This window comes from Castor canadensis, chromosome 12 (assembly GCF_047511655.1).
Source record: "Castor canadensis chromosome 12, mCasCan1.hap1v2, whole genome shotgun sequence".
Taxonomy (NCBI): domain Eukaryota; kingdom Metazoa; phylum Chordata; class Mammalia; order Rodentia; family Castoridae; genus Castor; species Castor canadensis.
In genome coordinates this window covers 114,458,518-114,479,635 of record NC_133397.1, presented here as the reverse complement: position 1 = coordinate 114,479,635, position 21,118 = coordinate 114,458,518, and the positions used below count along the sequence as shown (strand labels likewise).

General features: G+C 41.0%; 2 protein-coding genes and 1 non-coding gene across 4 annotated transcripts in view; 2 read left to right on the top strand and 1 right to left on the bottom strand.

Moving 5' to 3' along the window:
• The window catches only part of Gpr61 (G protein-coupled receptor 61), a 33,866-nt gene extending 26,250 nt beyond the window's left edge, over positions 1–7,616 (top strand). For both annotated transcript variants that reach the window (XM_074050823.1, XM_074050822.1), the window contains 2 exons: positions 1,690–3,909; positions 4,581–7,616. In XM_074050823.1, the coding sequence (XP_073906924.1) occupies positions 2,286–3,641 (1,356 nt within the window). In that variant the 5' untranslated portion in view covers positions 1,690–2,285 and the 3' untranslated portion in view covers positions 3,642–3,909; positions 4,581–7,616. The remainder of the gene's footprint in view (positions 1–1,689; positions 3,910–4,580) is intronic.
• A 72-nt stretch (positions 7,617–7,688) lies between these two features.
• Positions 7,689–21,118, top strand: part of Gnai3 (G protein subunit alpha i3) — a 44,077-nt gene continuing 30,647 nt past the window's right edge. The window contains exon 1 of the mRNA XM_020167408.2: positions 7,689–7,943. Coding sequence (XP_020022997.1) covers positions 7,826–7,943 — 118 coding nt within the window. The 5' untranslated portion in view covers positions 7,689–7,825. The remainder of the gene's footprint in view (positions 7,944–21,118) is intronic.
• LOC141415183 (U6 spliceosomal RNA) lies at positions 16,133–16,239 on the bottom strand. Its single transcript, XR_012440199.1, has one exon. It is a non-coding gene; the product is annotated as a U6 spliceosomal RNA (small nuclear RNA).

Genomic DNA, 21,118 nt, shown 5'->3' with positions numbered 1-21,118 from the left:
TAGCATCAGGCCTTTTTCCTGATAGGCTGTTTTATGAGAAGCTGACGTTTCTACTTTGTGCCCTCTCTTCATCTTATCTACAGACTGAGTCTATGTGGCCATCTCAATAGTAGAAATGAGCTTTCTACTATCCCTGGAGAGAGGCACATCCCTAGGCAGTTGTCCAAAGTTAGGGAAGCATCTAAATCCAGGAGCCTGGGTTATCCTTTCCAGAAGAGAGTCCCCTGACTGGCACCCAGATGACTGACTGAGTATTTCTGAAGTTTGTATGAGGGGGCAGGGATTCAACTAATCAATTTGAGTCTGACTCCATTCACAAAATTGCATTGTGTATCTATTGTGAGCATAGCATGTTAAAAGCTAAATTAGTACAAGGTTTATGGTAATGCCAAAACCCCATGATGACTCTAAGATGACAACTGAGGAGAGTGGGCCCTGGTAGGACACATGGTCCTCTTCACTGAAGTCATAGAAATGGCAGGTTTTAAAACTGATCAACTATCAGATCCTTCATAGCTCAGAACTCACAGAGTAATCAAATATTACCATGTGTAGGAGTTCATCATTTCATAGATGAAGAAACTGTGGCTCAGAAAACTTTTAACTTGTGAATACAAAGGCCATCAGACTTGGCATGTCTGAGTTTGCCTCTAAGTTGCATAGCTCAGTACACTGTATTGGGAGAATCTGTACTGCAAGAATGGTATGTGTAAATGAAAAAATTTTAATTACATTGGACAATCTTTTTCAGTCAAATGCAAACTCAACATGGGCAATGAAACACATAAAACAGGATCTGGCATTTGATTAGGAGAAATGAGAGGCTGATTTGTTCCAGTCCTCTTGTTCTATGCTCACCCATTTCCATGATCACAGTCCTCTTACCCCCCCTCACACCTTTGCCCCTCTTACATGGGCACCTAGGCACTCCTTGTTCTGTGACTAGGGGTAACAGTCCAGATCCAAGAGCACTTTGGGCCAGGGACCTTCAGAGAGTCAGTTCCAGTGACCAAAGATATGGGGAACTAGGGAGTAGGAGGTTAGGGGCAGCTCCTCTCCCACTAGCAGGGGCACAGCAGCTTTGAGAAGCTAGAATAAGTGACTTACCCTCTTCTGGCCTTGAGAGCATGGGAGATTATAAGCCAGTTGGGCCATTATGATTTCACTGCTTTCCCAAAGTGACAGCCCTGTCTTGGAAGTGGTGATGTCAGAAGAGACAGTTCCCTTTTTCAGATGACAGCACTAGAGAAGTGAGAGATATTTTTAAGGACTGTTCAAATTCAACAATGACTTCCTGGAGGCCTACTATATTCTAGCCAATGTGGAAGGCACCTTAATGCATAGCATAGTATGGTAAGCAGGAGAACTGGCCCTGGGGCCACAGTACCTGGGTAGTTATCTGGAACTTGCTACTTGCTAGATGTATGCTCTTGGGTCAGTTCCTTAGCCTCTGTAGCCTTCAGGTTTATCCCTGAAAAAATGGAGATAAGAACACCTATCTCTCTCTCTCTCCCTCTCTCTCTTTCATAGGGTTGTGTAAGGATTAAGATGAGTTAATGTACATCTTAGTGTTTAGAACAGGGTTCTGCATGTGGAAAGTGTTACGGTGTGATTAGTACTGCTATGAACCAATCACATCAACCTTGCAAACACAGTTGTGAAAAGGGTACTGTTCCCTTCATTTTACAGATGCCTTTAGGAGGAAACTGGAGTCCAGAAGAATCACAGAGATAGTAATGCCCAGACCTGGAACTGGAAGCTAAATCTTATGCTTCTTCTACTTCCCATTCGGAGACTGGAAATCAGAAAATTCACATAAGCAACCTTCAAACTGAGATGCTGTCCTAGAACTCAGCAGGACCCTGGCAAAGGGAGACGGAGGCTAGAGAATCCCTGGATAACGACACTTGAAAGGAAGGAAGGGTATGGAGAATGGAGAAAGGAAAGTTAAAAAGGAGGTTCCAGAGGCCACTCAGAAGGTGGAGCACTGTTGAGTGGGCAAGGTTCCATCCCTCACATGTCTCCTGCTTCTTTCCAGTCACCAGGGCCAACCCTGGAGCTACCTCTTACCAGAAAGGGAATATGAGCTTCTGAGCCCACAGCTGCCTGGCCTGGTGCTCTGTTCACAGAAGAGCCCATCCTTGAAGTCTGCCCAAGAGGATCCCATAGCAGGCCCCCCAATCAAATTGGGAAGCCTCGGCCTGGGCTTGCCATCCCAGGGTTGTGGACTAGGATGGGGGATGGGGCTGTGACAGAAGGTGCTCTGGGTGTCCTCTTTCGGCCCCATGGAGTCCTCACCCATCCCCCAGTCATCAGGGAACTCTTCCACTTCAGGGAGGGTCCTTCAAACTCCAGGTCCCTCTACTGCCAGCGGGGTCCCAGAGGTGGGACTGCGGGACATAGCTTCAGAATCTGTGGCCCTCTTCTTCATGCTTCTGCTGGACTTGACTGCTGTGGCTGGCAACGCTGCTGTGATGGCTGTGATAGCCAAGACACCTGCCCTCCGAAAATTTGTCTTCGTCTTCCACCTGTGCCTAGTGGACCTGCTGGCTGCCCTGACCCTCATGCCCCTGGCCATGCTGTCCAGTTCTGCCCTTTTTGACCATGCCCTCTTTGGGGAGGTGGCCTGCCGTCTCTACTTGTTCCTGAGTGTATGCTTTGTCAGCCTAGCCATCCTCTCGGTGTCGGCCATCAATGTTGAGCGCTACTATTATGTGGTCCACCCCATGCGCTATGAGGTGCGCATGACACTGGGGCTGGTGACCTCTGTGCTGGTCGGTGTGTGGGTGAAGGCCCTGGCCATGGCTTCTGTGCCAGTGTTGGGAAGAGTCTCTTGGGAGGAAGGAGCTCCCAGTGTCCTCCCAGGCTGTTCACTCCAATGGAGCCACAGTGCCTACTGCCAGCTCTTTGTGGTGGTCTTTGCTGTTCTTTACTTCTTGTTGCCCTTGGTCCTCATCCTTGTGGTCTACTGCAGCATGTTCCGAGTGGCTCGTGTGGCTGCAATGCAACACGGTCCACTGCCCACGTGGATGGAGACCGCCCGACAACGCTCTGAGTCTCTCAGTAGCCGCTCCACTATGGTCACCAGTTCAGGGGCTCCCCAGACCACCCCACATCGGACGTTCGGGGGAGGGAAGGCAGCAGTGGTCCTCTTGGCTGTGGGGGGACAGTTCCTGCTCTGTTGGTTGCCCTACTTCTCTTTCCATCTCTATGTTGCCCTGAGTGCTCAGCCCATCTCAACGGGACAGGTGGAGAGTGTGGTAACCTGGATTGGCTACTTTTGCTTCACTTCCAACCCTTTCTTCTATGGATGTCTCAACCGACAGATCCGGGGGGAGCTTAGCAAGCAGTTTGTCTGCTTCTTCAAGCCAGCTCCAGAGGAGGAGCTGAGGCTACCCAGTAGGGAGGGCTCCATTGAGGAGAACTTCCTGCAATTCCTTCAGGGGACTGGCTGTCCCACGGAGAACTGGGTTTCCCGGCCCCTTCCCAGTCCCAAGCAGGAGCCTCCTGCTGTTGATTTTCGAATCCCAGGCCAGATAGCTGAGGAGACCTCTGAGTTCCTGGAGCAGCAACTCACCAGTGACATCATTATGTCGGACAGCTACCTCCGTCCTGCCCCCTCACCTGGGCTGGAGTCATGATGAAATGCTAGACACTGGGAAGGAAATAGGGCTGGGAGCCGGTTATGATTGCAAGGACTGCCTTGTGGAACCACCATTTTCCAGCTGGCTGGGTTGGGGCTGGGGCTGGATCTCTGAACACAGCTTTTGCTTAGTGTCTACTGGGTGAGGACCAGAGCCAACAGGATGGACATGTGGCAAAAAGCCTTGAACTGGGCTGTGATCTTTGACTACTGGGGGAGGGAACCTGGGTATGCTGAGATGGTGACAAGAGAAAAGGGTCACAAAGGTGAGGTGGAACCTCTCAACCAGTGATATTTCCATGCCCAGGAAACGGGAAAACTGTCTAAGGGTAGGAGTTGGAGGATTAGGGCAGCAGGCCAGGTTTGGAGTTATACTGGGGACTACTGAGGATATTTTGTTTTTTCATGTAATTATCCTGGGCAGCACTTGCACCCAAACAAGGTAAGAAAATGACCAGCATCTTCCCATTTCCTTACTAGGTTTAAAAAAAAAAGTTTAAAATTCCAGCCAAGTGCTTCCATATAAGTTAACAGATCTTTTTTTCCAGTTTTATACCTGAGATTTCCTAAAGTGAGAGGGAAAGTTGAGTATTCTCTGGCCAGAAATAGCAAGTAGGGTACATGGGACAGAAGACAGGAAAGCTGACTGCAGCTCGCTCTCTCCTACTTTTCAGGAAAGGAAAGCCCTTCTATTTTTCTGTCTTTCTTACATGTAGGAGATCAAGTGTAGGGCTTGATCTCAGCAGAGACAAGTATAAGAGAGGATGGCTTTTTCTCCCTTTTAGGATGAATAACTAGAATCATTGGAGGTCAACAGATGAGACTGGGGGTTGACAGATGAGACTGGGGGTTAACACTGAAAGTGGTAAGGTAGCTGGATACAAAGAGACTGGGTAAATCACCCTGATCAATAATACTGTGAATCTTTTCTTTCCAGGACTGGCCTCCCTGATCTCTCTCCTCATGGCAGTGACCCACCTCCAGCCCCCTGGACAATCGGGTACAAGAGACTAAGGTCGGGCATGGGAAGGGTGGGGTTTCCATAGTCCATTAAATACCTCCCCATTCCCATTCATCGCTCTCAAAATTAGCTTCAGTGACAAAGACTTAAATCTTCTCCTACCAGCAGCCCTGGGTTGGAGAGGGCACAGGAATTGGGCTCAGCTATTTACTAACTGAGACTATAGGAACTGTGTTGATTGGTATTGGTGGTGGTATTTCCAGTGGCGAGGGAATAATTGAAAACTGGATAGGCCCATCTGGGACCACCTGTCCATCCCGCTTCCCACAATTGACTCAGGTAACATTAAAGGGTTAAGGTAGAGCCAGAGGGTGGTAAGTCTGTATTTGAAAAAATATAGACTAAGCATCAAAGCAGGAAAATGGGTTGGGGGGAGTGGGATAGTTTCCCCTTTGAACAGCTAATAAATAATTTTTATGATAAAGTTATATTGATATCAACATTGACTCCTTCAGTTCAATTCAGTGCATAAATAGTTGAATACCCACTATTCCCTGGGCCCCACACAGAGGATGTGTGGTCACTGCTTTCAAGTTCATAGTCTAATTTGATCAGATACATTGTATTTTGATAGAGCATTTAGATCTGATAAAGTACTACAGAATATACTTGAAAAATATATTGGCGAATCTATCTATGGTTCCAAGTTCTGAGGGTTCATGACAGTGTTACCTAGAGATTCCTGCAGATTGTAGAAAGTGTGGGAGTTGTAAATGACACTTGAGTAAAGAAAAAACTTAAATAAAACTGAACAAACATAGCTCTCCCCCACTTTGAACTAGGAAAATTTCAGTTTTCTGTTTGTCCATCACTAGATTGTTATTCTACCTGAGTACCTATTACATTGAGGAAACCCCTTAGAAAGCATAAACATCAAGGAGAGTCCTTTGTGATTCAAAAACATGTTTTCTCCACTCCCTCCTCCCTTTTAAGATAAACTCATACCTAAGAATCTCATTCTTTCTTAGTAGGCCTAAGAAATTGCCTGGAGATGGCAGTGTGTTTCCAATGGAAATAGGAAAGGTGTGTATATGTATGGGGGTGGAGGGAGAAAAGGAGAGGGTGTTAAACAGTGCTTGGCAGCCATTTTGTTAATTTACCTTGTCTTTTGCCCTCCAACCCTTCCTTCATGTACATCAAGGAAGGAAGCTTTAAGTGCAAGGATGTCTCTAATTCAGGCTGAAATTACCTGACACTGCGATCTCACTGGCATTTTCTAGTTTGGCATACATGGATTCATTTGCCATTAATTTTTCCTTGTAGGAATGGATCATGAAGGAAATAAAACTTTCTCTTTTATTATGTTGAGAAGTTTCCCAACAAATTTCTGCTATGACCACCTTCCAGGAATTTTCTAGTCACCAGGATGGCTTGGTAAAGTCCAACATGTAATAATACTTAGCTCTGAAAGCTGTTCCTGAACCAAAACCTGACCTCCTTAACACACTGAAGAATCAACAGAATAAGGCAACCAGTCTATCAGTTACTTTTTCCTGCATCCTGGTGGTATTGGGGTCACTCCCATCCTAGATACCTTAGACCTTCTATTGTCAGGTGTCCCCAAGCAGTATCTTTAGGGACATGTTAGAAAATGGGTGAATTTGGAGCCAGATAGGTCTAATTACTTTCTGTGTGGACTCTGGAAAGCTACTTAATTTCTCTGAGCCTATTTCCTCATCTGTAAAAATGGGGATCAATATTACCTACCTCACAGGGTTGTTGTGAGGATTAAGAGATGAGACATGGAAGCACCTAGCCTCATCTGGCAAATAGGTCCTTAATAAATACTTTTTTTCTTTCCCTTTCCCCCAGATGTATTGATAATAGAAAACTAACCCCTTTCATTCTAAGAGTCATTTGGGAAAGAGCGGGAGATTTTTCCAACTTGAAAGAACTGGCATTAATATGAGTTAAGGTGCATGAGTTATGTTTAAGCTGGTTATAAACTTCTAATTAAATACTTCTAATTAATGAATCATCACTATAAAGACCTTGCTGATGATGGAACTTAAATTCTAATTTTAGATATCTGGGAAATAAAAGTAATTTTTAATTACAGGGAGCGGTTTTAGGGGTTGCAAAAAAAGTTCTCCCCCCTCCTTAGAATGTATGATGAGAGTAAACATGGGGCTATGGTAAGGGTAATTTAGGCTCACTTTCACAGTAACCTAGGGTTATCAATGAAAGAAGGTATCAGGATGGGGTTTTACAGATTTAATTTTCAGGTGATACTGGAGCTGAGAAGTAATTTTTTTTTTATTAACTTCCCTTTCTGTGTGGTTATCACGACAGGGCATTTTAGTAGAAAAGTCGGAGTAGGCAGTGGTTTGTTTCTGGGTGTGGAGCTGAGGCTGATTTATCTTGGTAGAAATCCTAAGCTCCTCGTGCAGGACAACTTGGCTTACACTGGAGCAATGGACGGTATGAACTGTGTACACTTACCTTTCAGGTTACAGTATTTGTTAGCCATTTCAAGAAACTGGGCAAATCTACAGCCCACAGAAATTCAGACAAGAACCAGGATATATTTAAAGAACAGGAAGTGGTGGGCCAGAGTCCTAGTCCTAGGCATAATCCGATCTCAGATGTGAGGCGTGGATGGAGCCCAGGCTGGATAGTTTGTTTCCATCCCATAGATAAAACTGAGACAACTTCGGCAGTGTCCTACAGGTGGGCAGGTGCCCTAGGTTCCAGTGGCTAGCAAGAATTCCATAGTAGAAATTCCCCGTGAGGGCTGTGGACTCTAAATTGAGAATCCCGCCCCCGTTTCCCCAAACCCGCCGTGTGACCTCAGGAAGCTTGAAGGCCCGGTTTTTCCACACTTATCTAAATCAAGTAGCCGAAAGGTAAAAGAGGGTTAAAGTTGGGCGGTACGCAGCAATCTTGACAGAACCCTACAGCTCCGATGAAACAACGCCCCTCCCTGGAACTTCCGCTTTCGGTCTCGCCCTCTCCCCCAGACCGACAGTGCTTCTAGTAGTAACGGCCGCAGGGCGCCACCGGAAGTGTCGTAAAAGGCCGGATATCCGGTTCCTCTGTGCGCTTAGGGGAGCTGACGGAGAAGGCCACCGCCCCGCAGTAGAAGCTGTCTCAGCCAGCCGAGCAGCAGTTCCCACGGTGTGTGAGTGAGCCCGGGCCCGGTTCCCTCTCCCGCCGCCGCCATGGGCTGCACGTTGAGCGCCGAAGACAAGGCGGCGGTGGAGCGGAGCAAAATGATCGACCGCAACTTGCGGGAGGACGGAGAGAAAGCGGCCAAAGAAGTGAAGCTGCTGCTACTCGGTGAGGGGTTGGGGGCGGAGCTGGAGTGGTGGTCGGGAGAGACAGGATAGCTCGAGCGGGGTCTGTCCAGTCCAGTCGAAAAGACCCCAAAGGGATCTGGAGGGCGTGTCGGGCAAGGGGCGGGGTGTTGGGGTTGGTGACTGAGGCCCGGGAGGGGCGTGATGAGGGGGTGGAGTTTTGAGGTTTTACAGGAATTAGGCTGGAAAGGGTGTAATTCCCGGCTGGGATGGCGTTCAGCAGAGTTTGGAGTATGGGACTTGGAGACTGTGTTAGGAATCTGGAATACACTCATAAAGGAAGAGCCGATATTAAGGAAGTTTTTTCATTGGGTTGGAGCGTGTTCGTAACGAGGACGCGCGCGATAGAGTTTTTGTTGAACTTGTACAGTGGTTTGTGAGTTTGTGAGAGCTGATATTTGATGACAGGATAAAGCTGGAAGGCTTAAAAGATTAAATAGAGAAGTTGGGACAGCGCGGTCACATACTGACTCTGTCATTTATTAGATAGCATTTTGAACTGTTAGTAAGGTGGAGGAACCCTGGATTATCCAGGAACATAAAGGTAGGTGGATGAGATAAATGCCAAGTCCTTAAATGTAAAGGAAAAGGGCTTGGGCGCAGAGGCTATACTTTTTCCCCTTTTAAAAAAAAATCATTTTATTAAGATTTTATAAACTCCTGTTTTTATAAAAGGAAAAGGAGGATGGTGTGAGCTGAGGAAATTCAAAGAATGGCTTGTTTGAAGTTGGTGACAGAAGATCTCGTGGACAATAGATTGCACATGGGAAATTGCTGAATAATTGATTGGGATGATGTACAGTGGGATGGAGTCACTTTAGGATAAATTATGGAATTGGGCATATTTCCTGTAGGACTGTAGTCTTCCATGGAACTGTTTTATCTTTTTTTTTTGGCTGTTCCAAGTAAAAATACTGGCTTTAGGACCATAGCATGTTGCCTGATTCTCATTTTAAGTGGCTTTTTGACAGTCAGATGAGTTATATACTCAGGATGATTTGGTTGAAAACTTTTTGAGAGACTCAGTGAATCATCTAAAGTAGTCTGTTGTTAGCCTATCTACAAATCAAACCACACGTCTTCGCTGTTAGTATTTTCTACCTATCTGTCAAAGAGTAAGTAGGAGACATGGCTTCTGTAAGCAATAAAACTTTACTTTTTAAATACTTGAGTTTTGAGAAAAAGGAGTCATGTAAGGGAAGTGCCAGATTTTCACAGTGTGAAACTCCGGAGGACAGAATACACCTCCGTAATCTAAGACTTATTTTGTACTCCAATACGTGCTGGGTGCCCTTGCTAGTATTTTCATGTTAACGTATTTGTTTCTTTGTAGATTGTAGATCTACAAAGAGGAGAGGTTACATATTGGAATTCTAGCTTCCAATTTGAATACCTGAGTTTCCAGAAGGCATGAGTTCAGACTATAGTTCTAGACTGCCACTGTCTGTATAATGTGCATCTTCTCTGGAGGAGGATGGTCTCTGGCACATAGTAGATGCACCTTAAAGTATTTAATGGCACGAACATGAGCCAGCTGATGTTGGACGTTGTTTTTTTTTTTTCCCTGGTGGGATTGGGGTTTGTACTCAGGGCTTTGCACTTGCAAAGCAGGCATTCTACTGAGCCACACCTCCAGTCCATTCAGTCCATTTTGCTCTAGTTGTTTTGGAGATGGGGGTCCCAAGGACTGTTTGTCTGGGCTGGTCTTGAATTGCAATCCTCCCTACCTCAGCCTCCCAAGTAGCTAGGACTACAGGTGTGAGCCACCGGTGCCCAGCTCGACAGTGATTCTTGGAGCCTTTTGGGAAGTTTGAAATAAAGCACAGAATTCAATACACTCACATTTTTTTCTTTCTTTTTTTTTGAGACAGAGTGTTGCATGCTCTATAGCCCAGGCTGGTCTCCAATTCTCATCCTCCTACTTCAGCTTTCCCAGTGCTGTGATTATAGGCCTCTACTATCACATCCGACAGCATTAGCATTTTCTGTATTTATTAATTGATTATGAAATTAACGGTGTGTTTCTCAGCTTCTGTGATTAAAGGTATACTCATCTTCTGAGTGATTTGATTTACACTGACCATCAGAGATCCTCTCAGGGCATTAGCCTATTGTAATACAGTTGTAAACTGTGGCTTTCTTCCAACCCACAAGACTTGGCAGGCAGAATTTAGGCAGGCAATACTTGTCCAAAATGTCTGGAAAAATCTTTATTCAGGGATTTATAAATAGTGCATTTCATTAAAAACAATAAATAGTGCATTTCATTAAAAACAAAAGTAAACACATGATGACTTATAGAATTTGAAAAACGCTAAGTAAAAATTAAAGTATTAAAGTGTTTGCTTTTATTTTTACCAACTTCATTGTTTTTTTAAGATTTTGTTTTGAGACAATGTCTCACCATAGCCGGCCTCAAACTCTAAATCCTCCTGTCTCAACTTACTGAGTGCTAGAGTACAGATATGTACCACCATACCTGAATTTTCTAAAAGATTTTTATACAGTATTATTGAGCAAGGTCAGTCAGCAAATTCAGATAGTTATAAAGACAGCTGCTTTTGCTTGAGCTATATATCATCATGCACATATGAAATTAAAATGATTTTTTTTGCAATATTTCTATAAGTAAAATATACCCAACATGGTACACAAATAATTTTCTTTTGGTTGTAGAATATTTCTAATATACATGCAAGTCAGTTTTACTTCAGTAATATGAAGCTATCCAAGTTGAAGTTGTCCCTCCTGGCCATAATGTTTTCTTCCTTACAGGGATGTAGTTTCACGTAATGATTAACAACTAAAGTTAGACTGCTTCAAATCCTATTTCCCACTTACTAGCTCTACCTTGGGAAATTTATTTACTTAATTTCTCTCTACCTCAGTATTATGTATGTTTGTATGTTTTTATTGCAGTGCTGGGGATTGAACCCAGGACTTCACTCAGGCTAGGCCTGCGCTCTTACCACTGACTTCTCTTTATCTTTAAAATGGAGAAGATAGAACTGCTTGGAAGAGTTGCTATGAGGATTAAATACAATAATGTAAAGCAGGACACAGCCAAGCACATAGTAGTACCTCAGTGAATGTTAGTTGTTACTGTCATCAAATCAAGGTGAATGTTAGACATGTAGGTACTAATAGAATTTCAAATTGATAAGCTGTATGGGCTTATTAAGGAAGACTTCAGTATTATAATTCTTTCTTTGATTCCGTTTAGTTTAGGTTTTCTTTAGATGTTACTAGGAAAATCTCGATATGCCAAATTAATCAGTTTTCTGTTGGAAGAACTGTTAATGAAAGCTTCTTAAATAGTGTGCAGTACAGAGTGGCATGTGGGCATGGTATTTGCAAATGTTAAGTCTTTGGTTGTTTTTTTTGAAGCAGGGTCTTGTTATGCAGCCCAAGCTGGGCTGGAACTCTCCATCTTCCTAAAAAAAATTTATTTGGAAGGTTCATACTAAATATTTAGTATTATCTGTAATACTGTGTATTTTATTTTTCATGGGATAATTTTTTTTTCACCAAGCCCCTCCAACTTAATCCAATGAGCTTTACAAATAAACTTTTTTTTTTTTTTTTTTTTTTTTGCCTTTTACATCTTCTATTTTCCCCCCTTTCAGTGGTACTGGGCTTTGAATTCAAGACCTTGCACTTCTGCTAGGCAGGATAAATAATTTTCTTTCTTTTTTTTGTGGTGCTAGAGTTTTGAACTCAGGACCTCGTGATTGCTAGGCTTGTATGCTACGATTTGAACCACTCTGCCAGCCCTTTTTTATGTTGGATATTTTTGAGATAGAGTCTCAGTTTCATTTTGCCTGGGTTGGCCTTGAACTGTGTTCCTCCTGATCTCTGCCTTGTGAATAGCTAGGGTTACTGGCATGAACCACTGGCGCCCGGCTAAATAATGGTTTTCAGTGTATGCTATGATGAGACAAAAGTTGGGAAGCACTAGTGTGATGGATAAAGGCACTGCTTTTGGATTCACACAAAACTGAGTTAGAGTCTCCTTTACATTTAAGAATTGTTAGTGAACTCAGCCATATGAATCACTATGTCCACATAAATAAGTAGGGGTGATGATGCCTGTTTCTTAACATGGAGTGAATATGTAAAGAATGCTTAGTGTTGGTGTCTATTGTACAATTGGTTATTCATATTTAAATTCACATACTACTGGCCAGTATGCTTATTATTGAAAATAACACTGTCCTTTGATAATATGCTATTATATACTCTTATAGGATAATATTTACTATAATGTTTGCCACTTGCCACTTATTTGGGATAAGGTTCATAGAAGTTAAATTTCTTGTGAGGAGGACTGGGGGAGTGGCTCAAGTGGTAGAACTCCTGCCTAGCAAACCTCAGTACTAACCCCCCAAAAAAAAGTTTCTTGTGAGAGTTTGCCTTATTTCTGGGGGTAAAAAAAAGAGAAACTGTCATAAAAATAGAAATAGGCATTGAAAAAAATATTTTTATAAGCATTCCTTGTTCTTTGTGTCTTCTATATAAATTCATTCATCACTTTTGCAGTCAGAAAATATATTCCTTTTCAGAACCACATGTCATAATGTAATTTACCCTGTCCACGTTACTATAGTACAGTGATAACCAGAGTAGGGTATTTATCATTTAATTAGATTTGACGGGGCATGTAACTTGACATATATATACCTATATATATATATCTATATGTAATTTGCATATAATAGTTGTACAGAGGGTTTCATTGTGACATTTACTTGTGGTATATACTTATAGTTTATCTTAGATTCACTTCTCTGTCATTCTCCTCCCTTTCCCCCTTTTGCCCCCTTAGAACAATTTCAACAAGTTTGATTATTCTATTTTCATACACAAATACAAAATACATCCATCATATTCACTCTCCTTCATCCTCCATTTATCCTTTTCTCCTCCCACTGGTACCCATCCCTGGACAGGACCTGTTTTACCTTCATGTTTTAAGTGTACATTGATTGTTCAAGGGGGTTTTGTCTTGGTATTCCAGACGTATATATCAAGCTTTAATCAGATTAACCCTCTTGATTACTTTCTGTATCACCCTGCTCCCCCAATTATTCAACAGTTTAGAGTTCGTTACGTTCTACTGTCTTCATACACAGATGCATTGCGTTTCTGTAGTCCTTTTGATAGACTCACTAATACAATCATGTTTTCTCTCTCTCTAGGTAAATGTGTGTATATAAGATCCTGTATGTATTTATGTGTACATTTATCTTATAGATCTAGCTTCCATGTAAGAGGAAAAACATGTAATCTTTATCCTTCTGAGCCTGTCTTACCTCTGTTAATGTGATGATCTCCAGTTCCATCCATTTACCTGCAAGGCATGTAACTTTCTAATCAGGGCTGCAACTGTGTTTCTCTAAAAATTAATTTTTAGCTTATCACAATCATTTGCACTATTACAAGAAAAGTCTTTTCATTTTGGGGCAGTCGTTTCTGATAAAGTGGTCCCTGGTTGAGAGATCTCTTTTAGAGGTTATTGAAAACTAAAGCTTTCTGCTTTTTACTGTATCCTTGCCCCGAGGTGCCTGCTGCTTCATCCTGTTTTTTCTTGGGGAAAGGGAGTTGGTGAGTCTTTGAGCTAGTTCGTCTTCCTCCCCTTCTCTTCCCTGGTTTCTTCCACAGCATGCCTTTAAAACAAAACAAACCCAAAACCTGGGATGCCCGAACCCATTAGGGCTTCAGAGGATCCAAGAACTTTCTAAGTTATTAAAATATGTGGTTGTGAACTGGGTGCCGGTGGCACACGCCTGCAATTCTAGCTACTTGGGAGGCAGAGATTGGGAGGCCAGCCTGGGAAAATAACTAGGGGACAGTGGACTAGCTGTATGGCTCAATTGGTAAAGTGCCTGCTTTGGAAGCCTGAGACCCTGAGTTCAGACCCCAGGTCCGTTAACGAACAAAAAATTGTGGTTCCATGCATTTGTCTGAGGAGTTTTTTTTTTTTCCTCTCCTATGTTTTTCCACATTACTATCTAACCTCCATTCTTTTTTTTTTTTAAACTCCATTCTTTAAAGTTCCTCATCTTTGAACAGGAAAAAGCAATGTAAAAAGAAGCAGGGCAAAAATGGAATGTTCAAAATGCAAAACCTAGACATTGTGAAGAATCTAGATGAAGAGTCTTTTAATTCCTCTTTGGAGAATGCTTTTTTTATTTGGAGTTTTTGAGTGATCTGTTCCCTATACTTGAAATTTCTGCTCTTTCTCCAGTGCCTTAATGAGCTTCTTGGGCCACTTTTCCTAGTCAGTGTATCCAGTACAGAATTTGCCTTGTCTTCACCCTTCTCCCCAAATCTACCTGCTGCTGAACTTTGCTGTTCCTGTACCAGCAGTCTCAATATCATCTTGGTTAATAGTGCACTCATGTTTAACTCTTCTCTTGTTCTTATCTCTCACAACCAGTCAATTCCCCAGTCCTGTGACTCGATCATTACCATATTCCAAATTTCTTTATTCATAGACCAGCAAAACCAAAGAACAATTTTTTTGGCTTTCTGTCCTCCATAAGGTAAAGAATCTTCACCACACACTCCCACTGTCATGGTGCTCTGCCTCACCACAGGCCCAGAGTCACTGGAGCCAAGGATTGTGGACTAAAATGTCTGGTAATGTGAGCCAAAATAAGTCTTTCCTCCTTTAAAAATGTTTTTGGTAAAGCTAAGTTTCCGATATTTTATTTTTCTTAGTTAAATACATTTAAAAAATATCTCACTGCTGTCCATTATCATTACTATTTGGTTCCTTTCCCCATAAAGCCATTTTGGTATTCTGAATTGGATGTGGTATGTCCCTCTCCTTTTGAACTCTCATGGTACTGTTTATGCCAGTTGTAGTCAGCCTTATGGTACCGTTATTCATATTCATAGCTACTTCTAACTATATTGTCTTTTAGGCAAGAGGATTGAGTATTTCTTATCATCATATTTGTTTCAGGACCTAATGTAATGCTAAGGGCCTGTGAGGAACAGGAACATAGACCAGTATAAGTAAAGAAAAGGTTTATTGCCAGGACATAGTAGGCAACTTCATAGGCCTTAGACATCCCAGGGTAGATACGAAATGAAATGCAAGCAGGTTGCATGCTCATGGATTGTGATACTCACCCCTTCTAGAGCAGCATGTCCTGTTGCACTGCTTTGCTGGTTAAGTCACCTCTTCATAGCAGCTTTCTCTGCTCACTTTTTTTTTTGTAGGACTGGGATTTGAACTCAGGAATTCATGCCTGCAAAGCAGGTGCTATACTACTTGAGCCACGTGTCTAGTTCATTTTGCCCTGGTTATTTTAGAGATAGGTGTTTCGAGAATTATTTGCCTGGGCTGAAACTGCAATCCTCCTGATCTCAGCCTCCCAAGTAGCTAGGATTACACGCATGAGCCACCAGCACCTGACTTCTCTGCTCACTTATGACCCAGTGCCTCCCCAACTCCCCCACCAGTCTTCAGCTTTGGGCCTCACACACTGCTTTCCTCACCTAGTAGTTAAGTGGCACAAGCTTGCCGGATCCCTATTCCAGGTTGCTGGGAAAGAATATCAAATTGATTCAGCCTTGTCAGGGGCATGCAACAAATCATCTAGTCATTTGTGGTGGGAGTGTGGCAGGGTTTTAAAAGGCTGACTCTTTAAAGGGCTCCAGTGGGTTGAATAGTTTGTTAAAATGGCATGGCTAGAAATTGAATGATTAATAAATAGATTACAATGCCTACAACCTAGTAGACACTCTTAAATATAAGTTGAACATGATGGAATGAGATGGAAATACTGAGGAGCTAAATATCACTGCTTCAGTTTCTCACTAAATCATGTCTGCTCATTCTCAATATTAAGTGGTCATTTTGAGTAGTTGGGAGATTATAATTAAATTCACCTTGAGGTGGGATACAGGATTCTAAACTGTTGTCAACACTTCCAACTCAAAATAGTCAAGGTCAGTTGGATTCAATTACCTTTAAAGTTAAGAGTTAAAAAAATAGACAAAACTAGTATAATTTTCAGGGTCTATGCTTCATCGTTACTCCTATTTTTTTTTCTTGCTGACTTTTCCCTTTACTGTTTTTTAGAGCACACACACACAAAAACAATCATGCAAAGCTGATGAAAGAAGTAAAACAGACTATTTTGTTTCTTAATAACTGTTTTTTTTTTCTTCTGCTTCATGAATTTGCATGTTGTCCTTGCTCAGAGGCCATGCTAATCTTCTCTGTATCATTCCAATTTTAGTATATGTACTGACAAAGCTAGCACTGCTTACAGGTTTTCGTTAAGGGATAGATACAGGAGACAAAGTAGATTTTTGTATAAATAGATTTTTAGCTTTCTGTGCTCTGATAGTTTCGCTTAGTTTTATTGGAGAGTGGGACTAAGGGAAGTGAGGAGAAAGATAGTTTACTCAGGAGCTAGCATATTAACTGTGAAGATAAAAAAAATATACTGTGGGTCACATACTAAGAAATGTCTGGAGCTGTGGCCACTAAATTTGTTCAGATGACTGGAATTTAAAAATGTATATTAGAGCCAGCAGAATAAATCAACTCTTTTAACTGGTCACTTAAAAAGGAGGAGGTAGCAGGTAAAGAGGGCAAAGAACAAACAGCCTGAAAATTGAGAGATTGGTCCTAATTTCTAAGCTTCATTTTCCTTTTCTCTGAACTGATGAGAAGTTTAAATTGGATCATAGGGATTCCCCTGATTGTGAAGTTAATAAAATTAACCAGATGGAATATTTTAGAAAGTTATAAAGAGGCCTGTTTTTGTGTTTTTGTTTCTCTTATTCTTGAGTTAGATTGAAATTAGTTTAACATCACACAGTTGCTTAGGAAGATTGTTAAAAACTGAAGTTAGAAACCTTAAAGACAGGACTGGCAGCATGGCCCAGGTGGTAGAGTACCTACCTAGCAAGTTCAAGGCCCTGAGTTCAAACCTCAATATCACTCAAAAAAGAAATCAATATAAATTCATAAAGTGTCCATGATATAAATGTTCAAAAGAGTGAAAAGAAATCATTCTAGAATTTGATTTTTCCTCAATTTTAATTGTCTTTTTTAATTTTAACTCTTTTTGCAATGTTTAGTGAGCTATTCTTAAGTCTATCTATCCAGGCTCTCCTGTTACCTGATTAGTAATCAGCTGTATCATTTCTGTAATTCAAGCTGCTTGAACTGAATAACATTGTGTTAGGATCACTGTTTAATTGTTCTAGTTTTGATTCAGTGCTTATATAAATGAAATATCCTATTTTTAATCATAATAGAAATTAATATGTTGGGTTGTGAAATAAGCAAAGAAGGAGGATATTGGAGAGACCAGCTATGTTTGCCTATACCTGAATAATGGCTTAGATCATAGAAGCAAGTTGCAGGAGGAGAGCTGAAGTTCAGTCTTCAGACCTGGACTTCCTTTGGTTTCCACATTAGATTTGGATGGCACTTAAAGGTTTAAGAAAGATTGTTAAGAATTAGCTGAAGCTGGTTACTGCTGCTTCACGCCGTAATCCTAGCTACTTGGAATTCAGGAGGATTGTGGTTTGAGTCCATCGTGGGCAAATAGTTCACAAGACCCCATCTCTAAAATAAGAACAAAATGGACTGGAAGTGGCTCAAGTGATAGAGCACCTGCTTTGCAAGTGTCAAGTCCTGAGCTCAAACCCTAGGCCCACTAAAAGAACAACAACAAAAACCCAAAGAATTAGCTGTTACGTTTATTGATATATTACTATTTTGCTGCTGTGAGCTTTTGTCATCAAGTCCTATTTTCAGATGGATAAATGTTTTTAATATTCATACAAAGGTCTTCATTTTTGAATAATGCTAATATTTTATATCTCAAATTTTTCGTTACTTAATAGTAGATAGTATTCTGAATTCTTTCTACTGCTTATGTAATTCTACAACTGTTGAATCAGGCATGTCTTGGCATGATCAAAACATAGTCTATTTATATGTCTAAATTGTGCTCATATTTCTTGATTTTATTCATTTGGCCTGGTATCAATACAACTCTAGCCATATAGGGACCATTTAAATCAGAAATATTTAAAATTAGGAAGGTGGCTTGATTTTTATCATCTTACAATTAATCTTCCTGTAATGACTGGTTGTGTGACCTATGTACAGTGGGTCACATACTAAAAATTTCCCTTATCTTTTCAAATTGGATTTTAAAATTAAAATAGTATTTCATTAAGTTCTAAGAACTTACTATGGAAATGTTACCCAGTATTTGGATTTCTCTTTTAGTCGTGTATTGATACCCCTAATTTCTCTCTTTCGTGCTCTCTCTCTCTCTCTCTCTCTCTCTCTCTCTCTCTCTATATATATATATATATATATATACATAAATGGGTAATGTATGTTATGGTATAACCTTAGAACTCACCGGTATGATTTTAGAATCATTAGATTAAAAATACTTTAATAGCAGAACTCCTCTATTCACTGCTCTTGAGGAGTATTTATAGTATTATGAAAACATATTTTGTCTAGACAAACAGTTACAGGACTGTTTTAATGTGGCATACCTTTAAATGGAACATTTTCCCCACTATTTCTTGAAGTTAGAACTTGGGAATCATTAATTTCAAAATGGGGCTCTGTTTGATATGATATAATTATTGCTATGCCGTGTATAATGTTTTGATGTATGGGATGTGACAGTGTAGTCTTAACCTTTATTCATGTAATTTTTTCAATGTTGAGATACTTACGTATTTTGTATTTCTGAAAATAAAAATGGAAATTCTTCGGCTTAATAATTAAATCTTTTTTTAGCTATTTTACAACATTAATGAATCCTCACATTTTGGTTTAATCCCAGGATACTGAAAATAAATTCTTTCTTTTTTGCCTTTTGTTTTGTTTTGGAAGTACTGGGGTTTGAACTTGGAGCCTGAGGTACTCTACTACTTGAGCCATGTCTCCTCTACTTCTGAGAAGAGAAGTATATCTCTAAATCCTCTGTTTTTTGTTATGGTTATAATTCCACATGCCCTCATCATAATTTGTGTAGATCTTTCAACTTTTTCTAGACTTCTTAAATTTTTTTTTTCTTTTTTTGTTGTACTAAGGTTTGGACTCAAGGCCTCACACTTGCTAGGCAGGGTCTACCACTTGAGCCTATTATTATTATTATTATTATTATTTTCATTTTTCTTTTATTATTCATATGTGCATACAAGGCTTGGTTCATTTCTCCCCCCTGCCCCCACCCCCTCCCTTACCACCCACTCCACCCCTTCCCGCTCCCCCCCCCAATACCCAGCAGAAACTATTTTGCCCTTATCTCTAATTTTGTTGTAGAGAGAGTATAAGCAATAATAGGAAGGAACAAGGGGTTTTGCTGGTTGAGATAAGGATAGCTATACAGGGCATTGACTCACATTGATTTCCTGTGCATGGGTGTTACCTTCTAGGTTAATTCTTTTTGATCTCACCTTTTCTCTAGTTCCTGGTCCCCTTTTCCTATTGGCCTCAGTTGCTTTAAGGTATCTGCTTTAGTTTCTCTGCATTAAGGGCAACAAATGCTAGCTAGTTTTTTAGGTGTCTTACCTATCCTCACCCCTCCCTTGTGTGCTCTCGCTTTTATCATGTGCTCATAGTCCAATCCCCTTGTTGTGTTTGCCCTTGATCTAATGTCCACATATGAGGGAGAACATATGATTTTTGGTCTTTTGGGCCAGGCTAACCTCACTCAGAATGATGTTCTCCAGTTCCATCCATTTACCAGCGAATGATAACATTTCGTTCTTCATGGCTGCATAGAATTCCATTGTGTATAGATACCACATTTTCTTAATCCATTCGTCTGTGCTGGGGCATCTTGGCTGTTTCCATAACTTGGCTATTGTGAATAGTGCCGCAATAAACATGGATGTGCAGGTGCCTCTGGAGTAACAGTCTTTTGGGTATATCCCCAAGAGTGGTATTGCTGGATCAAATGGTAGATCGATGTCCAGCTTTTTAAGTAGCCTCCAAATTGTTTTCCAGAGTGGTTGTACTAGTCTACATTCCCACCAACAGTGTAAGAGGGTTCCTTTTTCCCCGCATCCTCGCCAACACCTGTTGTTGGTGGTGTTGCTGATGATGGCTATTCTAACAGGGGTGAGGTGGAATCTTAGTGTGGTTTTAATTTGCATTTCCTTTATTGCTAGAGATGGTGAGCATTTTTCATGTGTTTTCTGGCCATTTGAATTTCTTCTTTTGAGAAAGTTCTGTTTAGTTCACATGCCCATTTCTTTATTGGTTCATTAGTTTTGGGAGAATTTAGTTTTTTAAGTTCCCTGTATATTCTGGTTATCAGTCCTTTGTCTGATGTATAATTGGCAAATATTTTCTCCCACTCTGTGGGTGTTCTCTTCAGTTTAGAGACCATTTCTTTTGATGAACAGAAGCTTTTTAGTTTTATGAGGTCCCATTTATCTATGCTATCTCTTAGTTGCTGTGCTGCTGGGGTTTCATTGAGAAAGTTCTTACCTATACCTACTAACTCCAGAGTATTTTCTACTCTTTCTTGTATCAACTTAAGAGTTTGTGGTCTGATATTAAGATCCTTGATCCATTTTGAGTTAATCTTGGTATAGGGTGATATACATGGATCTAGTTTCAGTTTTTTGCAGACTGCTAACCAGTTTTCCCAGCAGTTTTTGTTGAAGAGGCTGCTATTTCTCCATCGTATATTTTTAGCTCCTTTGTCAAAGATAAGTTGCTCATAGTTGTGTGGCTTCATATCTGGATCCTCTATTCTGTTCCACTGGTCTTCATGTCTGTTTTTGTGCCAGTACCATGCTGTTTTTATTGTTATTGCTTTGTAATATAGTTTGAAGTCAGGTATTGTGATACCTCCTGCATTGTTCTTTTGACTGAGTATTGCCTTGGCTATTCGTGGCCTCTTGTGTTTCCATATAAATTTAACAGTAGATTTTTCAATCTCTTTAATGAATGTCATTGGAATTTTGATGGGAATTGCATTAAACATGTAGATTACTTTGGGGAGTATCGACATTTTTACATGGAATTGTTTTCATACATTCTTTTTCCGTTTGCTCATTGTTAGTGTATAGAAATGCTAATGATTTTTCTATGTTGATTTTATATCCTGCTACCTTGCTGTAGCTATTGATGATGTCTAG